General features: G+C 41.8%; 1 protein-coding gene across 1 annotated transcript in view; it reads left to right on the top strand.

Moving 5' to 3' along the window:
- Positions 1 to 7,957, top strand: part of IQGAP2 (IQ motif containing GTPase activating protein 2) — a 286,934-nt gene extending 278,977 nt beyond the window's left edge. The window contains exons 34-36 of the mRNA XM_019929807.3: positions 1,658 to 1,795; positions 2,847 to 2,955; positions 7,004 to 7,957. Coding sequence (XP_019785366.2) covers positions 1,658 to 1,795; positions 2,847 to 2,955; positions 7,004 to 7,117 — 361 coding nt within the window. The 3' untranslated portion in view covers positions 7,118 to 7,957. The remainder of the gene's footprint in view (positions 1 to 1,657; positions 1,796 to 2,846; positions 2,956 to 7,003) is intronic.
- The last annotated feature ends 11,133 nt before the right edge of the window (positions 7,958 to 19,090 follow it).

Consider the following 19,090-nt stretch of genomic DNA (forward strand, 5'->3'; position numbering starts at 1 on the left):
GATTTGCCACTGTGAGCTAAGAAGTCAGGAGTGAATTTAGAAACATGTTACTTCTCAATTAACATTGGCATTAAAGTAGTTTACCCTGTTGTGTTTCAAACAAGTAGCTTTAAACACTTCGGGAAGCACTTTCATTATTCCTTCGTTTTTAGTCAAAGGTGTGTTTTAAACACTATTATTTAAAAAAAAAAAAAACTACCCTTGGGGATGTTAACAATAAACAGTTTTTATATACTTGAAAATGTTAGGTAACACCAGGTATTTGCTATTGCACAGCACAGCTCAATGATTTTAAATTACTTACTGGTTTTTAAAAATTACTTACACAAAAGACAAAATTTGTCAGTTCTCTATTACCCATTAGCATACATATCATAGATTTCTTTTCACAATATAGCTACTTTTTTTTTTTTTTTTCTTTTTGCGGCACGCGGGCCTCTCACTGTTGTGGCCTCTCCCGTTGCGGAGCACAGGCTCCGGACCCGCAGGCTCAGCGGCCATGGCTCACGGGCCCAGCTGCTCCGCGGCATGTGGGATCTTCCCGGATCGGGGCACGAACCCGCATCCCCTGCCTCGGCAGGCGGACTCTCAACCACTGCACCACCAGGGAAGCCCAATATAGCTACTTTTAATGAGTATTCTTTGCTCATAATTGCTCTTATCAATAGACTAAGGTCAATATTAATCAAATTTTAATTACCCATTTAAATACATAATTCAGTATTTTTATGTAACCCTTGTAGTCAAATTGACACTAGGAAATGGTGCTATATGGAAAAATCAATTGCATTAATCATAGATTCGATGAAGGAATATAACCAAATTTCAATCTCATTTATCTGTGCCGCACTAGTTCTGAATTTTAATTCATTTGCTTGCAGCCTGTAAATTACTTTTATGCTATTCCTGGGAGGAAAAAAGTTGGTAAAGCTAATATTTAGTAGAAATAAGCTTGTCAGGGGTTTTCTTTACGTATTTATTGCAACTACGACAAGGTATTTTACAACCTCTGCAGTCAGGTGAGCTAGATTGGGCTTCTCTCTTACATTGTGTGATCTTCAACCAGTCCAGTGATCTCTGAAGCCTCAATTTTCTCATCTTTAAGAGGGAATTGGGAGTACCAGCCTTACAAGTGTTGTTATGAGAGCTAAATGAAATGATACAGCAAAAAGGAATTTATTTCAGAACACTATGGCAAGGTTAATTTTGTGAATGTGAGGCAGTATTTAGAAAGCACTTGGAACAGGGATGGCCACGTCCTATTTGTTAAATAAATTAAAGCCCTCCTAGTGATACCTTTCTTTCAGAGTGTGTACGCAGTTTATGTTATGACACCTAAGCTGCTTGTGAAATTACTTAATCGAGCCACATGGTTCAGTATGCCTGAGACAGCAAAGTACAAGTTTTATGAAACATATTAGTCTGTAATTCAAACTTGAGTCGCATCGAAAATAGCTTTTCCTTAAACTGTTCAGTAGTGAGATGGCACTGCACCGGGAAGGTTGTCACCTACTATCACACAATACAAAGTTGCCCAGGTTCCATATAGTGGGGGCCAGGTGTGGACAGTGGTGTGCCCTCTGTGCTGGGTATTGCGCTGTCAGGAACTTCTGAGTTTGCCATCTTCACAACGGACGGTCTGTTCTTATTTTGTCAGAAATACTCGGAGATCAATTAAACTTGATGGAAAAGGAGAACCCAAAGGGACAAAGCGAGCGAAGCCGGTGAGGTACACCGCAGCAAAGCTGCATGAGAAGGGTGTCCTCCTGGGCGTAGACGATCTTCAGATAAACCAGTGAGTGGCACCAAAAATCGGCACAAAGCACACCCGCCCTCTCATCCCTCCCGTCAAATCTGACTCCCACTTCAGTTTCCTATGGCCTTTGAAGAAGGCTTCACTTGGTCTGTCAGGGCTTCCCCTTGCTTACAGATGACAGGAGAAAACACGTGTATTGTAATCTCTAGTCTTCCCATAAGGCCTGGAGCGTCTGATGCTGCTGGTCAGACTAAGTGCTGATCGAGTGATTGTGCTTCCCGTGGCTTAGCCAGTGTGTTGGGATTTGCCAGCTTCGCCTCTCCCTCCAAAAGAACTGAGTCATAGCAGTGAGAAAAGAAAAGCTGCCTTTTGGTCTAGCTCAGTGAGTGTTGTTTACAATTGCAAAACGGTACCTCTCTGATTTGAAAGCTGTGTGCTGATGCCTGGGTCAGAGCCACTCCAGCAGTGTGCTACTACTGTGTGTATTTGAGGTGGAGGAGAAACCCTCCTCCAAGCCCCACACCAGGCACTAATGGGTTTGCCATTTTAAAAGGACCATAAGTCCTGTGCTCCATCACTTCCTTTTCCATTGAAGGACGCCAGACTCACTGTGTGTACTCCTCTGTAACTCCGGCTTCCTCCAAGGCCTGGCTTCTCTTGCATTTATCCCATGCAACTTTCTCTTGACGGAGACCAACTCAGAGAAAATGCTTCTTCCCCTTTGAAGTTGCTGTAAAACTAATCGTCTGAAATGCTCAACTGGCCTGTCAGCAGTAAAACTCAACATTTATAGTTCTGTGAATCTCATATAATTTCAACTGTATATTATGCTCTTTAAGAGCAAGGACAATATTTTGCATTTCTCTTGTAACAAAGCACCTACTTCAGTGCTCCGTGGGCTGCAGATCTCAACACGAGCCATATTTCCAGTGAGCCAAACTGGACTGATGGTGGGAGATTTGAGGTAACTTCCTTAGAATTTTCCCAGCAGGCTGTTCACTAGGAAGGGTAACTTAGGGTCCATTAATTTGTTTCAGCCTTAAGCGTATATTTGCAGTTCCACATGTGTGAATGGTCCTTTCTTCACTAGGTTTAAAAATGTTACATTTGATATCTCATCTACTGAAGATGTGGGCATCTTTGATGTCAGATCAAAATTCCTGGGTGTTGAGATGGAAAAGGTGCAGCTCAATATTCAGGTAAGCTGGGATTCCTGCAGGTTGGGGTGAGTTTTATAGTGGGGGTCCTTCTTGGCTTCCCTGGCTGGCATTCTTTTTTTTTTTTTTTTAATTTATTTTTTTTTTTTGGCTGCATTGGGTCTTCGTTGCTGCGCGCGGGCTTTCTCTAGTTGCGGCGAGCGGGGGCTGCTCTTCGTTGCAGTGCGCGCGCTTCTCATTGCGGTGGCTTTTCTTGCTGAAGAGCATGGGCTCTAGGTGTGCAGGCTTCAGTAGTTGTGGCTCGCGGGCTCTAGAGTGCAGGCTCAGTAGTTGTGGCGCACGAGGTTAGTTGCTCCGCGGCATTTGGCATCTTCCCGGACCAGGGCTCGAACCCATGTCCCCTGCATTGGCAGGCGGATTCTTAACCACTGTGCCACCAGGGAAGCCCCTGGCTTGCATTCTTCATGACAACAATGAAATTTAACAGGAGACCAATGCCAGCCTTATTTGCCAGTATTACTTTGTGTTGATAATTTTTTTAAAGCTATGATTTTCCAAATTATTGGAACTTAAACTGCTTTTAAATGGTAAACCATAGCAGTGAGTTTTTCTAAGCTATGTTTTCATTTTGAAGCTTAGAGAAAAGAATAACATGTAAAAGTATTCAGAGCTATTAAGTAAAGGTAGGAAAGTTTCCTTTTCTTAGGAAATTGCATTTCTTCCTAAGATAGCATATACCCAGGATTGGAACTTTCTGGATCTCATTTCTCCTTCTTCCCTTTCTCCTTCCTAGAATTATTTTTGCAGCAGTTTCTTAAATTTCTTTGTTAAGTATTTGGGATCACAAGAAAGAAAGACATTGTGCAAGACCGATATCTGTAAATAGAAAAATGGTGTTTGCAGTCAGAATTACTGCTATTTTCTCATAAGAACCACATTTAAGCCAAATATACTTGAGCAGAAACAGAAAACAGTTTATGTGCCACCAAAAAAAAAGGAGGGAGGGTGCAAGTAAATGTTTATCTCCTCCCAACTTAATTCTTGCACAGAATCAGTTTAGAGCTGTGATTGAGTTTTCTTTTTTGATATGATTGAGTTTTTAAATGGAAATAGCACCTATTTACCTGGGCCCCCAACTACTTGTAAAACTGTTCCCAGGTATTCTGCGTGTATCTACATGGAACATCACGATAAGCCACTGGGAATGGTGTAAGTTCCAGCCTCACTGCCTCCCTGGCCTGTGGCTGAGATCCGTGGAGTTACACCTCCACCCCTAACCCATGGGACAAAATACACAGGGCCCTTCTTTTCTGTCTAGCATTCCTTATAAGGCTAAAAAAAAAAAATGAGAGCTAAATGGGTTTTAAAAAGACCCTGAGATAATGGAGGAAATTAGAGTTAAGAGAGAAAATTGAAGATATTATGTAATTATGAAAAGTATACTTAACGGTATTATTTTCTTATTTTAAATGTCACTAAATGTATCCATCTAAAAATTTAACTGAAAGTCTTGAGTTACTCTGTGGAATACTTAGATAAATATGGGAAGAGAAAAGAGTGTGCTTGTGGTGATATGCCTTGGTTAGTGATTCTTCTGTAGCAAAAACGTATCATGTGATTGCCAAGAAGGAAATGTTCCAAGCCCAATAAACATCAACTCAACAACAGATGAATCACAAGTGACCAGGAGACACCTGTTTAGAGAGGTCTCAGGAATTCCACAGGACTTCCTTTTCACACTATGCAAACACCAAGCTTCACTTGCTGCTTTGTTAAAAGTTTCATCGTAGGATTAGCTGTTCACACCATTCATTTAGACACAATTGTAAACTGTTACTCCTTAGCTGTATGCAGGTGGCTATTATGCTCCAGATTTTTTTCAGTCATTGACATATCATCAGGACCAGCTACATAATTTGCAGGGCTCAGTGCAAAATGAAAATGCAGAGCCCCTTACTCGAAATTGGTGAGAATTTCAAGATGACGACAGCAGAGCATTAAACTAAGTGCAGGGCCCTTCTTCTAATCATGGGACCATGCACAGGTCGAATGCCCACAGAGCCAGCCCTGCATATAATAGCTGTCAGACATAAAGTCAGACTTATCTTTTCACACAATTTATGGCTTTCAGACAATTCTAATATGAAGCAAATTACCGAAGAGAAATGTGACGGCCCGGTCTTCAGTGGGAGTCAAGGACTTTGTTTCTAAGAGGACAAAAAGGGAGATTTCTTCTAACATTATGCTTCTAGGTTTTCTACAGGCCACTCTTTCCTCAGTTCCTAAAGATGATATCCTAATTATAGCCTGTAGCCATATACATAACAGGAAGGTGTGAGTTACGTGAAGATGTTCTGCTTATATAAACAATGGCCAGTGTTTATGGAGGGCTGCAGTCTTGGTATTCTTCCTTTCCCAGATGAAGAACTGGGATTCAGAGAGCACGTTATGGAAGGGCTGCTGGAATCCAAACTCTTCATCTCTCTACACTGCTGCCTCTCTCACAGGATTCCAGTTGTTCCTGACCAGACGAGAGTGGCTTACAAAGTGTTTGCAGACTTCTTGATCTCATATGCCCAATAACACGCCTATGGGGTTGGCAGTGTCAGCCCCAATTTACACACAAGGAAACAGAACCTCAGAAAAGTTATATGATGTTGCAAGGTTGTAAGATAGCAAATAGTGGAGATAAGACTAAAATCTGGTCTTTCAACCACAAGTACAATCAGAGTTCCTCTGTTCCCCATGGGGGGCCCAGCTAATTCCCCTCCATACATGATTCCTTCTCAATTTAACCATATTGGTTTCGTTCTTTTCCAAGACTCTTTGACAGATGTCGCCTTTCCCAAAGGAAAAGTGAATCACCACTACGCTTTAATAGGCAAAACCATTCTTGATGAAAGAACTTCACTTCCCTATGGAATTTCCATCCCAGAAGCATATCTAAATAATGGAGGGGTTTAGTTGAGTGCAGTTGGAGATAATTGAGAAAGCAGAGCAGGAAGCCGGCAAGAGCCCTTCTCTCAAAGAAGACTCCACCTTCTGCAGGTGGCCTTGCTTGTTATGGACACGAGGCATTATCATTGAGAAACAAGAAATTTCCAGAGCTAGAAGCAGGAAAATGAGACCCGGGTATGAGTCTAGGGCAGTTCAGGAATGATATCTTCTATCTGGGAAAGCCCCCCTGTCCTGTGTTGCTGTAAAATGTTACTGCTTAGTCTCATGCATTTGGCTGGTGTGAGCCAGTTATTAATTTATAAACAAAGGAAATTTTATTAATTTTTCTTTGTTTATACAGCAGCAATGAAACAGAATGATAAACTTACTTGAGAATGAGGAACAGAATACAGGGGCAGAAGTAGTCTAGATCGGAACGAGTTGCTTTGTACAGTGGTCTCCAAATTTCACTCTCACAGTTTTCCTCAGTAAATAGAGCATTTCTCCGTATTTCTCTATATTTATTTATTTATAAAGTATACATGCTCTTGGCACTTTACTAAAAATCTACTTTATAAAATACATAGAAAATGTACATGCTTAAGAAATGAGGAAAAAATAAAAATAGGAGTTTTAATATTCTTTTTCCTCCTCAATGAACTGTCTCACTCCACCTTAGAAAACCCTGGCTCTTCTAAAGGATATACCTCATCTTGCTGTAACATTTGTGTCTTGAGTTTCTCAATTATAATTAAACTTTTAATTCTATGTCTAATATTAACGGTAATGGTTTTCTCTCGTAAAGTCCTTATCAATTCTAAAAATCTGTTTTCTTTCATCGAGGTGAGTGATTCTCAAACTATGGCACCCAGACCAACAATATCATCATCCCTTGGGAACCTGTTAAAATGCAAGTTCTTGGGACCCACCCCAGAGATCCAGAATCAGAGATTCCTGGGGGTAGGACCCAGCAATCTGTTTTAACTGGCCTGTGTTTTTAAACCAGGTGATTCTAATGCACACTGAAGTGTAAGAAGCCCCACCGAGGTCCTTAGGTCAACCGAATCTTATTGTTGTCAACAGTCTTCTAGAATGTGTTTTAAATTTGGGAATGTCAAATTGGAGGTGTGATTGATGTTCCTTACAATTTCAGGATTTACTTCAGATGCAGTATGAAGGAGTAGCTGTGATGAAAATGTTTGATAAGGTTAAAGTGAATGTAAACCTTCTCATATACCTGCTGAACAAGAAATTCTATGGGAAGTGAAGTGCCTGAAGAAATCTCATGGATTCTGTATCACCTGGATTAGGAAATGAATCTGTTTAGTATTTTTGTTTTTAAACATGATTGAAATTACTGCTTATAAACGTGTGATTTTTTTTTTTTAAAGACCAAAACCGTTCCGAAGAATGTACCCATGTGCCTTTTTGATAATCTGATACTGCAGTAGAATGATACACAAAATGAATTAACGTAAACACTGCCACATTATACTGTGGTGCAGGTACTCTGATTTAAAACTTCGGATATTCTGTGATTTGTTTTAAAGTAGGGAGAAAATAACTTAAGCTGATTAGGGACAAATGTGGAAACCTATTTTCCTATAAAAAAATTTTTAAATGTCCCATTTGAATACTGTAAGTCTTCATAGATTTTTTTTTTGATCTGTGGAGAAATGGAACCTGAATTATTTGTAATGAATTATTTAGAGAGATACTTGGTTCTAAGCCCCACCTTCTGGGAGTTATCGATTTTAAAGAAAACTTTTGTGCAATTCAAAGTGAAGTTTTTATAAGTAATTGAAAGTGACAGTACAATAACACTTTCTGTATAAAAGTATATATTTTATGTGATTTATTCCTACTTAATGAAGTGCACTACTGCCTCATGGTAGAGACTCTTGGACCCAGAGCCTCTCAGTGACTAAGGAACAAGGTGGATAGAGATCGTAGGCCTCACCCCACCTCCACCCCTCACAATTTATTTGAATATTTCAATTGTGCCTCTCAATTTTTTTTAATGCAATAAAATCAGTATCTGGATGGTTTTTAAATGTATTCTTTGAAAATTGTTTTATGTAAAATAAATGTTACTGAATTACATTAATTTGACTTCTGTCTGAATAAATCCAAATCATTTAGTGGGTAGGAGAAGGTTCTTGGTGGGACTTTGGGGGAAAAGAAGTACAGTTGACCCTTGAACAACATGGGTTTGATCTGTATGGGTCTACTTACACATGAAGTTTTTTCAATAAAGAACTGTAAAAAAACCATGAATTTCTTTTCCACATCTTTTTATTTTTGATATCTGGTGTTAATAATATGTATAACATCTGCAGTGTTTTATATCATATAAGACAATATTAATGTAGGTACTGGCAGATTTGTTTTATAAACAGATGACATAAACTTACAGTATTGATAAATACAGTGCAGTACTGTAAATGTATTCTCCTTATGATTTTCTTAATAACCTTTTCTTTTCTCTAGCTTACTTTATTGTAAGAATACAGTACGTAGTACATATAACATACAAAATATATGGTTATTTTGGTTATTGGTTAAGACTTTAGGTCAACAGTAGGCTATTAGTAGTTAAGTTTTAGGAGAGTCAAAAGTTACAATCAGGACTTCCCTGGTGGCGCAATGGTTAAGAATCCGCCTGCCAGTGCAGTGGACACGGGTTCTAGCCCTGGTCCGGGAAGATCCCACATGCTGCGGAGCAACTAAGCCCGTGCTCTGCAGCAAGAGAAGCCACCGCAATGAGAAGCCCGCGCACCGCAACAAAGAGTAGCCCCCGCTCACTGCAACTAGAGAAAGCCTGCGCGCAGCAAGGAAGACCCAACACAGCCAAAAATAAATAAAAAATAAATTCTTAAAAAAATATGTTATACTCAGATTTTTGACTGTGTGGGGGGCGTGGCGCTTCTAACCCTCACACTGTTTAAGGGTCAACATCTACAACTGTGCCATTTAGGGTATAGTTTATGGGGAGGAAAAGTAATTTTCCCTCTACCCTTCTAAGTTCTTGGCTGATACTGCCCCCCCATAATATAAGACAGATTAACAGGAGAAAAAGAGAGGTTTAATGATGCATATACCTCCTATATACCTGGGAGACACACAGGAACTATCTGCCTAACTATACCCTCACTTACTGTGCTTTGCCTGCTCCCCCAAATGGCCCAAGCCACCACCTTAAATACCATCTCCAGCTAAAGGCAAAAGACGATGGGGGGAGCAGTTAGGGGAGGTAATCAGGCAAAGCAGAGTAAATGAGGGTATAGTTATGCAGATTTCAGCCTCTGCCTTTTCCACTGATAAGTTTCTAGAGATTTAGTCACTCTTCCTTGTTCAGAGAAGGAAACACCCTTAACAAATGGAGAGTTCCCTTATAAACGTAAATGTCTTTTAAAAGAGTGTAACTTTACTTGGTTTTCAGAGCTTCTCCTATATCTGCTGTTTTTCAAAAATAACCAGCTCAAAGTAATCCTTCTACCAGAGAGGCATATTGTGGGGATGGCAAATTTTCCCCTTCAAGAGTGAACTGCTGGGACCAAGAGATCCAAGACGCTGTGGCTGACACAAGGTAGAAGTTTGTTTTCTCAAAGGCAGGTGAGAAGTCCCACAAGTTACCAGGGATCCAAGCTGGCCAGTTGGCTCTGTCCTTGTCACTGATTCCTGGCTGGCAGGAAGGGGGAAAGAAGTCCGGGGCAAGTCGTTTTGTTTCAAGCTCCATATGTTATTTCTGTTTACAGTCCGCTGGCCAAAACTTAGTTACATGGGGCTTCCCTGGTGGCGCAGTGGTTAAGAATCCATCTGCCAATGGGACACGGGTTCAAGCCCTGGCCCAGGAAGATCCCACATGCCGCGGAGCAACTAAGACCGTGTGCCACAACTGCTAAGCCTGCACTCTAGAGCCCATGAGCCACAACTACTGAGCCCATGTGCCACAGCTACTGAAGCCCGCACGCCTAGAGGCCATTCTCCACAACAAGAAACCACTGCAGTGAGAAGCCACGCACCGCAAAGAAGAGTAGCCCCCTCTCGCCACAGCTAGAGAAAGCCCACGCATGGCAACGAAGACCCAACACAGCCAAAAATAAAATACGTAAATTAAAAAAAAAAAAAAAACTTAGTTACATGGCCATGACTAGCTTCAAGAGAGGCTGGGAAGTAAAGTTCCTAGCTAAGTCATGCGCCCAATTAAAACCCAGGGGTAGAGAGGGAGGTGGTTCTATTTGTAAAGAAAGGGAACAGTGATACCTGGGGACCAATCAGCTGTCTCTGCCACAACAGTAATCCAGACTCTCGGGCTGGACCCCCCTCACTCCAATACTTTGTGTTCTGTTCATTCATTCAACAGGCTTTATTTTCCACGGAGTTTACCCCGTATTCCGAAACAGTTCACTTATGCTCATTTGGCACACTAAACTTGAAGGTAAGCTTGACAGAATTTGGAAAATTCAAATTTTAAAAGAGTAGAATCTGCTACTTTGATGATTGTTTCAGGCTTATACAGATTTTTGACATAGGACACCTTGAAACAGTGTTGTCTCAGCAGTTTGTAGATGCGTGTGTGTGTGTGTGTTTTTTAATGTATTACCCTTACTACAGGCTTCTGTAAAAGGAATCAAATAAACATACAGTAAAGCTTCACCTTGAGAATAAACCTCCCTGTACCCTACAGCTAGCATTAGGTGAGAAACAGGAACTGAGAGGAGGTAGGAGTTACGTTAAGCTTCCTTCTTCGTGCTCTAGGAAAGACTTTTAGTGGAAATGTACAGGAAGAGACAAAATTAAGGAAAGATGTTTGGAGGTAAAAGCCAACCTTTCACAGCCTCTCAAAGAGGGGCTTGTCTTAAATTACCTTTACTGATACTTTGTCTTTTTTGTGGGTTCTGTCTAGGGCCACTCTCTTTCAGACTGAAGAACTTTAGTATGTAAGATGGCTAACAATAAATTGTCTCAGTTTTTGTTTATCTGGAAAAAAGGGGGCAGGGCTCGTTTTAACTTACTCCAGCACTGAGTGACATGCTTGAGTGTTATTTTTATGGAGAAAGATCTTTCTATCATGCCAACATCCTCGAGGAAAGCTGTGAAATGTTTTCTCTCTGTTGACCCCCAAGATGAGGTTATTGTTGAAGATATTACCAACCGCTTCTTTTTTGAGATCTTTAAGGGACATGGATGAATGAGTGACCCAGAGAAGGAGGCATATTTTGGGGTGGCATATTCTGCTACCATTCACCAGCTTCCTCCCCAGGGCTCGTAGCTTTTCTTACTCATAGGAAGAAGGGGAAAAACTGGGTTTGCTTTTTAAAACACGGAGCAATTGAAACACTAACTTCATTTTTGCATAGCTGACTCCTGTATTTTGATGTATGTTTGATCATGTTTCCACTGTTACAAAAATGATTTTTGGTCTGGAACGCTGAGGGGGGTCCATGCTTGCCCCGAACTCCACTTTTTAGCACCTGGAACTTAAAAAGGCAAAAAAGACTTAACAGGGCTCTAACTACTCGCAAAGAATGTGCTCTAGTGATCTCCAAGAGAGGGCGAGCCTTTGCATACTTTAATATTTTGGAAGTTTGTGATGAAGAAATCAGTGAGATCACTGTCTGACATGGCATACGTTAAAAAAAAAAATTACAAGCCCAAAATGGATTCATTCTCACTCTCCACCCACATCACAGCAAAGCAAGACTTGATTGCAGTTTTAACCCCGCCCAGAAATGTGACCTTTAAAACAGTCAATCTTAAATTTCTGGATCAACACTATTGAGCTAATCTGCATGATAAAGACCCCTGCAGTACCCTTCCCCCAAAAGAAGATGGTCTGGCTTGAAACAAATCCTTTCTTTTCTTCTGCTTAGACCTTCTTTCCCCACCCTCCACCAGCCTATAAAAACCCCCTCAGTGTGCCTTTCTGGTTGTTACACGGGATGATGCCTGATTCTTGCACCTTTCAATAACGCCAATTAGATCTTCAAATTTACTCAACTGAATTTTGATTTTTAACACACATCTCCCTTATGTCACTGAAAGACCAGAACCATGATGTGTATGTTGGTGTATGTGTGTGTGGTCAGGCACTAATTAGAGGTGCTGTTCATGACGTAATTTTTACAACTTGGACTGTGGTTAGGTAGGGGTTTGTGGTACTCCTCAACATTCCAAGAGGCAAACCACAGAACTCTGAATGGTGGAAGTTGTCTCTATTTTGAGAAATTCTGGTGAGTACTGGGTGGTCTAACTGCTGATCAGCTTTTTGAAAAATCCATTGCCTCTATTACTGTAACCAGGACTTAGTAACAGGTTAAAATAGAGCCTTCTAAGTCTCCTCTAAGCTCCAGAGGACAGAGACTGTTACAGTCACTGCTGTATGTCCAGAGCCTGGCAGTGCCTTGAGAATGGTGGGGAGGTGGAAGCCCAGCATCGGATCCTGCCAGGGGGTTGAGAAGGAGACAGACCGCCACCACCTCTCAGGAGTCCCAGTATGGCTTTTGGCCCTTGTATACATGGGACAGTTACTGATTATCTCAGTTTAACAGTGCAAATGCTCTCTTCAAATAAAAGAGCTCATACAGATTGTCTAGGTTGCCTCACTGTTGTTTCCTCAGAGTATAACATCTCTTAGCTAAAATATATTGGAAGGTCTGATGGTTAATTTTATGTGTCAACATGACCTGGCAAAGGGATGCCCAGATAGCTAACAAGATACTATTTCTGAGTATATCTGTGAGGGTATTTCCAGAGTAGATAAGCATTTGAATCTGCACACTGAGTAAAGATTACGCTTGCCAATGTGCACAACCATCATCCAATCTGTTGAGGGCCCAAAAAGAACAAAAAGGTGCAGGCAGGGGGAATTCTCTTTCTCTCTTCTTGAGCTGGAACATCTGTCTTCTCCTACTCTGCGACATCAGAGCTCCTGGTTCCCAAGCCTTCAGACTCTGGGACTTAACACCAGTAGCCCCCCAGTTCTCGGGCCTTCAGTCTCAGACTGGGAGCTATACCATCACTTCCCCTGGTTCTCAGGCCTTTGGACTCATTGAATTATACCACTGCTTTCCTGGTCACCAGCTTTCAGACAGCAACTCATGGTGGGACTTCTTGGCTTCCATAACCATGTGAGCCAGTTTCAATAGTAAATCTCCTCTTACATACGTCTCTATGTATCCTATTGGTTCTGTTTCTCCGGAGAATCCTCACTACTACAAAAGGGAAATGAACAGATATGAGAAGTGAAAGATATTGAGTTCACCTTATATAACTTGAACAAGTTTCTATTGTTTGCTTTTTAACAGATACTGAATTTGACCTTTACGAGCACCCCAAACCACAGGGATAGTCTACCATTCTGTCCATGGTATAATTAGTGGAAATGCATTGTTGACCTATTATAAAAGATTAACTTTACTTCTAAACCCAAAATACCAATGCAGGTTTGTATCAACAAAAGGTAGAAACAGGACTTCTGTTGGTTAGCTTGTACCATGATTACAGATCTACTGTTTGCTTTAAAAACAAATGTAGAGGGGCTTCCCTGGTGGCACAGTGGTTAAGAATCCGCCTGCTGGTGCAGGGGATACGGGTTTGAGCCCTGGTCCGGGAAGATCCCACATGCCTCGGAGCAACTAAGCCCGTGCGCCACAACTACTGAGCCTGCGCTCTAGAGCCCGCGAGCCACAACTACTGAGCCCGTGTGCCTAGACCCCGTGCTCTGAAACAAAGGGAATCCACCGCAATGAGAAGCCCACGCACCGCAACAAAGAGTAGACCCCGCTCACCGCAACTAGAGAAAGCGCAGCAACGAAGACCCAATGCGGCCAAAAAATAAATAAATTTATTAAAAAAAAACTATAGAGATATCTGCACAAAATCTGGAGAATCGCACACCTAATTTGCATACAGCTTGATTTCATTTCGTAGAAGCCTGGATATCACCACCATTAGCTTCCAAAACGAAATTACTAAGGCAAGTTTTTGGGATATAGTGTTGTCCTCAGAGGGCTTCAATCAGGGGAGGAGTAACTGGAATAGCTGAAGCAGGTAAGTCATCTAATGGGTTTAAACAAAACTGCTTTCATAGGATCTTGGGATTAAAACTTTCACCATTTGGATAGTACATTTGTTTTAAAACACTACTAAATACCAAACACACTATGAGAGGATAGCTAGTGACTCATTTTGGTGCCAGACAAGTTCAAACGGGAAATGAAAACAGGGAACCAATATTAAGTGGTTCCAATATGAATGACGCTGCGATGATGAGATTTCATTTCCAAGGGATATTAACATGTTAGGTAGCCATCTCTGGCTGGGTCAATTTTCTACTCCAGGGAACCTGCACGTATTTGCTCTAAAACCAGGAACAAAAAAGGTTTTGGTATGGGTAACATGGAACAAAAGAAGTAGAGAGATTGATATCTTTTTCAAGAAGCCCTAAACAGCACACGAATATTACAGGAACTTTTGTAGAGAAAACAGAACATCACCAACAGACCATAACACAAAACTGGAAATTAATCACAAAAAAGCCAGTCAAAACTTCCAATAACTTATGGATGGAAGAAGATAGAATGAAGTTGACAAAATATTTAGGCCTGAATTGCATATTTGAACATATCAAAACTTGCAAAATGTAGCCAAAGCGGTCATTTCAGGGAGAAGAAGTGAAAGCTAAGCTAAGCAATCAGTTCAAAAGGTTAGGATAATTAAGAGTAAATCCAAAGAAAGTAGAAAGAAGGAAAATTTTTAAAGCCTGTGTGAAAATTAAGGACACTAAAATTAAGCAATAAAAGCAACAAAACAAAAAGATGGGCATTAAAAAATGGTCATTTCCGGAGCTTCCCTGGTGGCGCAGTGGTTGAGAGTCCGCCTGCTGATGCAGGGGACACGGGTTCGTGCCCCGGTCCGGGAAGATCCCACATGCCGCGGAGCGGCTGGGCCCATGAGCCATGGCCGCTGAGACTGCGCGTCCGGAGCCTGTGCTCCGCAGTGGGAGAGGCCACAGCAGTGAGAGGCCCGCGTACCGCAAAAAAAAAAAAAAAAAAAAAAAAAAAAAAGCTCATTTCCAACCTTTGGCCAGATTCATCCAGGGGGAAAAGAAGTAGAAATAAGTTATATTAGGAATAAAAGTGAGGCCAAAACTACAGATAAAATAGATACCTTTAGAAGAATAAAATGTGGTTATATAATACAAGGAAATATCAATACTATAGTTTAAAAAATTTAGATATACAGGTATCAAACAGGTAAATCTAAAAAAATGCAAACTGCAAAAGTATTCTTAGAGTATGTTACTCTTCGTGTAAATATTTAAAACACACAAAACAGTACTAAGAAAAAAAAATTGAGGGGAAGTACAAATGTACTAAACTTAAAATACAAAAACGTGGATAAGAAAGTTACTCTTCCAGGCAGGTAAAAAGAATGGAATCAGAAAAGGGAAATGAAAAAGCTTAAACAATTATATATATATATATATATATATATATATATAAAATTAAATGCCATGGGTGTTATATTAGGCTCTGTAGTTTTCTATGCTTGAAATATTGTGTCATTTAAAGAAAAGCAATACAAACTATATGGAATCCAGTTCTTTTTCCCTCTCAAAGCAGTGGTTTTCAAAATGTGTCCCCAGCAGCCTCAGCATCACCTGGGATCTGGTTAAAAATGCAAATTTTCAGTCCATTTCCCAGACCCGCTGAATCAGGAACTCCGGAAATGGAGTTAGCACTGGGATTTAACAAGTCTTCCCGGTGATTCTGATCCATGCTGAAGTTTGAGAACACTGTCTTAGAATATTGTTACTCACAACTTTGGTCTGGAAACCCTCGGACATTACCATCACCTGAGGGTGCTTGTAAAAGTGTAGAATCTGATGTTATAGGTCTTGGATGGCGCCCAGGAATCTGCACTGGTGCATGTTAAAAGTCAAAACCACTGTTTTTTATTGTTTTATAACACCTTTATTAGAGTATAATTGCTTTACAATGGTGTGTTAGTTTCTGCTGTATAACAAAGTGAATCAGCTATACATATACATATATCTGCATATCTCCTCCCTCTTGCCTCTCCTTTCCACCCTCCCTATCCCACCCCTCTAGGTGGTCACAAAGCACTGAGCTGATCTCCCTGTGATATGCGGCTGCTTCCCACTAGCTATCTATTTTATATTTGGTCATATATATAAGTCCATGCCACTCTCTCACTTCGTCCCAGCTTACCCTTCCCCCTCCCCGTGTCCTCAAGTCCATTCTCTACATCTGCGTCTTTATTCCTGTCCTGCCCCTAGGTTCTTCAGAAACTTTTTTTTTTCTGATTCCATATATTTGTGTTAGCATACGGTATTTATTTTTCTCTTTCTGACTTACTTCACTCTGTATGACAGTCTCTAAGTCCTTCCACCTCACTACAAATAACTCAATTTCATTTCTTTTTATGGCTGAGTAACATTCCTTGTATATATGTGCCACATCTTCTTTATCCATTCATCTGTCGATGGACACTTAGGTTGCTTCCATGTCCTGGCTATTGTAAATAGAGCTGCAATGGACATTGTGGTACCTGACTCTTTGTTTTGTTTTGTTTTGTTTTGTTTTGTTTTTTGCGATATGCAGGCCTCTCACTGTTGTGGCCTCTCCCGTTGCGGAGTACAGGCTCTGGACGCGCAGGTTCAGTGGCCATGGCTCACGGGCCCAGCCGCTCCGCGGCATGTGGGATCTTCCCGGACGGGGGCACGAACACATGTCCCCTGCATCGGCAGGCGGACTCTCAATCACTGCGCCACCAGGGAAGCCCTACATGACTCTTTTTGAATTATGGTTTTCTCAGGGTATATGCCCAGTAGTGGGATTGCTGGGTCATATGGTAGTTCTATTTTTAGTTTTTTAAGGAACCTCCATACTGTTTTTCACGGTGGCTGTATCATTTTACATTCCCACCAACAGGGCAAGAGGGTTCCCTTTTCTCCACACCCTCTCCAGCATTTGTTTGTAGATTTTCGGATGATGGCCATTCTGACTGGTGTGAGGTGATACCTCATTGTGGTTTTTATTTGCGTGTCTCTAATGATTAGTGATATTGAGCATCCTTTCATGTAAAACCACTGTTTTTGAAGGTAAGTTCACTTTCTGGTGGCTGCTCAGCTAGCAATCCACAATCTTTAGAGAACACTAAAGTGAGGAAGAAATACCTCATTCTGTTCCACTCTCCTCCTTTGTTCCGTGTATTGAAGCCCCACTATAATGGATACTTTAGTTAACGTGCACAAAGAATTTATTTAAGCATTTCATTCTTTCAGCAGCCCTCTTTTTGTCACTAGAGGTACATGCTGTTCTAATAATGAAGCAAAAAAAAAATCCTTTTAAACTTTAGTTTTAGAAAATGGTTAAAACATTTTCCAGCAATGAAACAGATAAAATTTAAAACTATAGTCAGAGTACTCCATTCTTAAGGCTATACATACGTATATACTTGTATGTGATTACAATTTCTTGAATGATGGACAGAAACTTTTAACAGTGGTCATCAAGCAGATGTGGTTCTTAGAAGGGAAGGCTGAAGACACTTTTACTTTTCATTTTATATCCTTGAACTGTTACAATATTGTGCCACATATATTAATTACTTTTATATTTTTACCCTGTATTTGATTGATTCTGAGATGGCCTTTCTTCATGTTTAAACAGTCCTGCAATTGAGATGCATCTTACAAGCAATGGTATGTCACAGTTTAATTGGCACCATTGTTTTCCTTGCTTGTGGTACATAAATCAAAATGACGTTTTGAAATCAATGGCGTCTTAGGGTTGATAAAAAAGAAATAGTATGTTGATAGAGAATGGAGAAATATCTAATTTTAATGATTCACAACTACTCTTGGATATGTTTTCCTCCGAGAATTGAATAAGCAATTTTTTAAAAAATAGCGTTAATGAATTGGGTTATTCGGTAATATACTGAGCAACTTCTATGTACAAGAAGACGCTGTGTTCTGAGGATGATGAGGGGGAATACAGGGAAGAACGAGATGGTCTCTGCTGTATTTTCTCCACTGGTTTAAGTGTCAGGGCTCTCCTTGGGGAATGATACTGCGCGAAATTCCCTTTTTAAAAAGCTTGGAAACCTGACCAGTGACTCTCAATAGCAGTTTATCAGACCCAGGGTGCAGAACACACCCCGACATCTGGGAGGAGAAGGGGCTGCGGGTAAACTTTCCCAGAAACGGCCCGTTGAGGGGACCCATTTCCCTTTGCGGTCTGAAAGACGCGCTCACTAGATATGCTCTCTAAACAAAATAATCTGCGGGCTCCTCCCTGCGGAGCCTCAGCCGCGCTGTCCCCCAGGGGCCCCTCAGCCAGAGGCTCGAGTGCCCTCCCCCTCTTGACTTGAATTTGGCCGAACTCCATTAAACTCGGGTCGCAGCGTGCAGAAAGTGTGAGTTACCTGGGCACTTCGCCCTCCGGGCATCCCGCTCGCAGGAGACGCCCAAGTACTGCCCGGCGCGTGGGGAAAGCCCAGCCCGCCCGCCTTCCGGAAAAGGCCGCGCAGGTGGATGCGCAGCGCGGCTGAGAGCTCTGGATAGAGGGAGAAAGTTGCAGCCGGGCCCGAGTGCGAACGCGGAGAACCTGTTCTTGGTACTGGATGATTGTATCCACTCGCAGTCATTGTGTCGAAGAAATAAGTGCCCGACGTATGAAATATCTAAGTAGGGAAACAAAGGGAAACGAGTAAGAAACGTCAAGAATTCTGTTCAAAGCTAAGAGCCCCTTCTCATCAGCAGGCAACCCTGTCTCTACAGTATAAGCTTTTAAATTCAGTATCCCCAAATTACAAAAACACAAGTCACTTTCAAACTTGTAGCTGAACGCCGAATTTTCAAACGCGGCGCATTGCTCGGCCTGAGGTCCGGCCCGAAGGCAGGGAGGGGCGCATCCCTGATCGGAGGTTCTCTGCCAATGTCTTTGCTCCCCGAGAGCAAAGGTTCCCACCAGACTGAGTTACTGGTAGCTTCGCGGGTCCAAGGCGAAGGCCAAGGAAACAACGTCTCAGTTGCGGGGCAGTGTCTAGCAGCCGGGGCGCTGGGCGGCCGGCGCACCGGGAGAGAGGGCCGGCTAGGTCGCCGAGCCCCGTGGGTGGCCCAGAGACTGCAGAGGGACCGGCGGGCGGCGGCCGCGTCGAGGCGCACACTCGACGCCAGGGGGCGCCCTTTCCGGCCCGGCGGCCG

Source organism: Tursiops truncatus, chromosome 3, assembly GCF_011762595.2.
Source record: "Tursiops truncatus isolate mTurTru1 chromosome 3, mTurTru1.mat.Y, whole genome shotgun sequence".
Lineage (NCBI taxonomy): Eukaryota > Metazoa > Chordata > Mammalia > Artiodactyla > Delphinidae > Tursiops > Tursiops truncatus.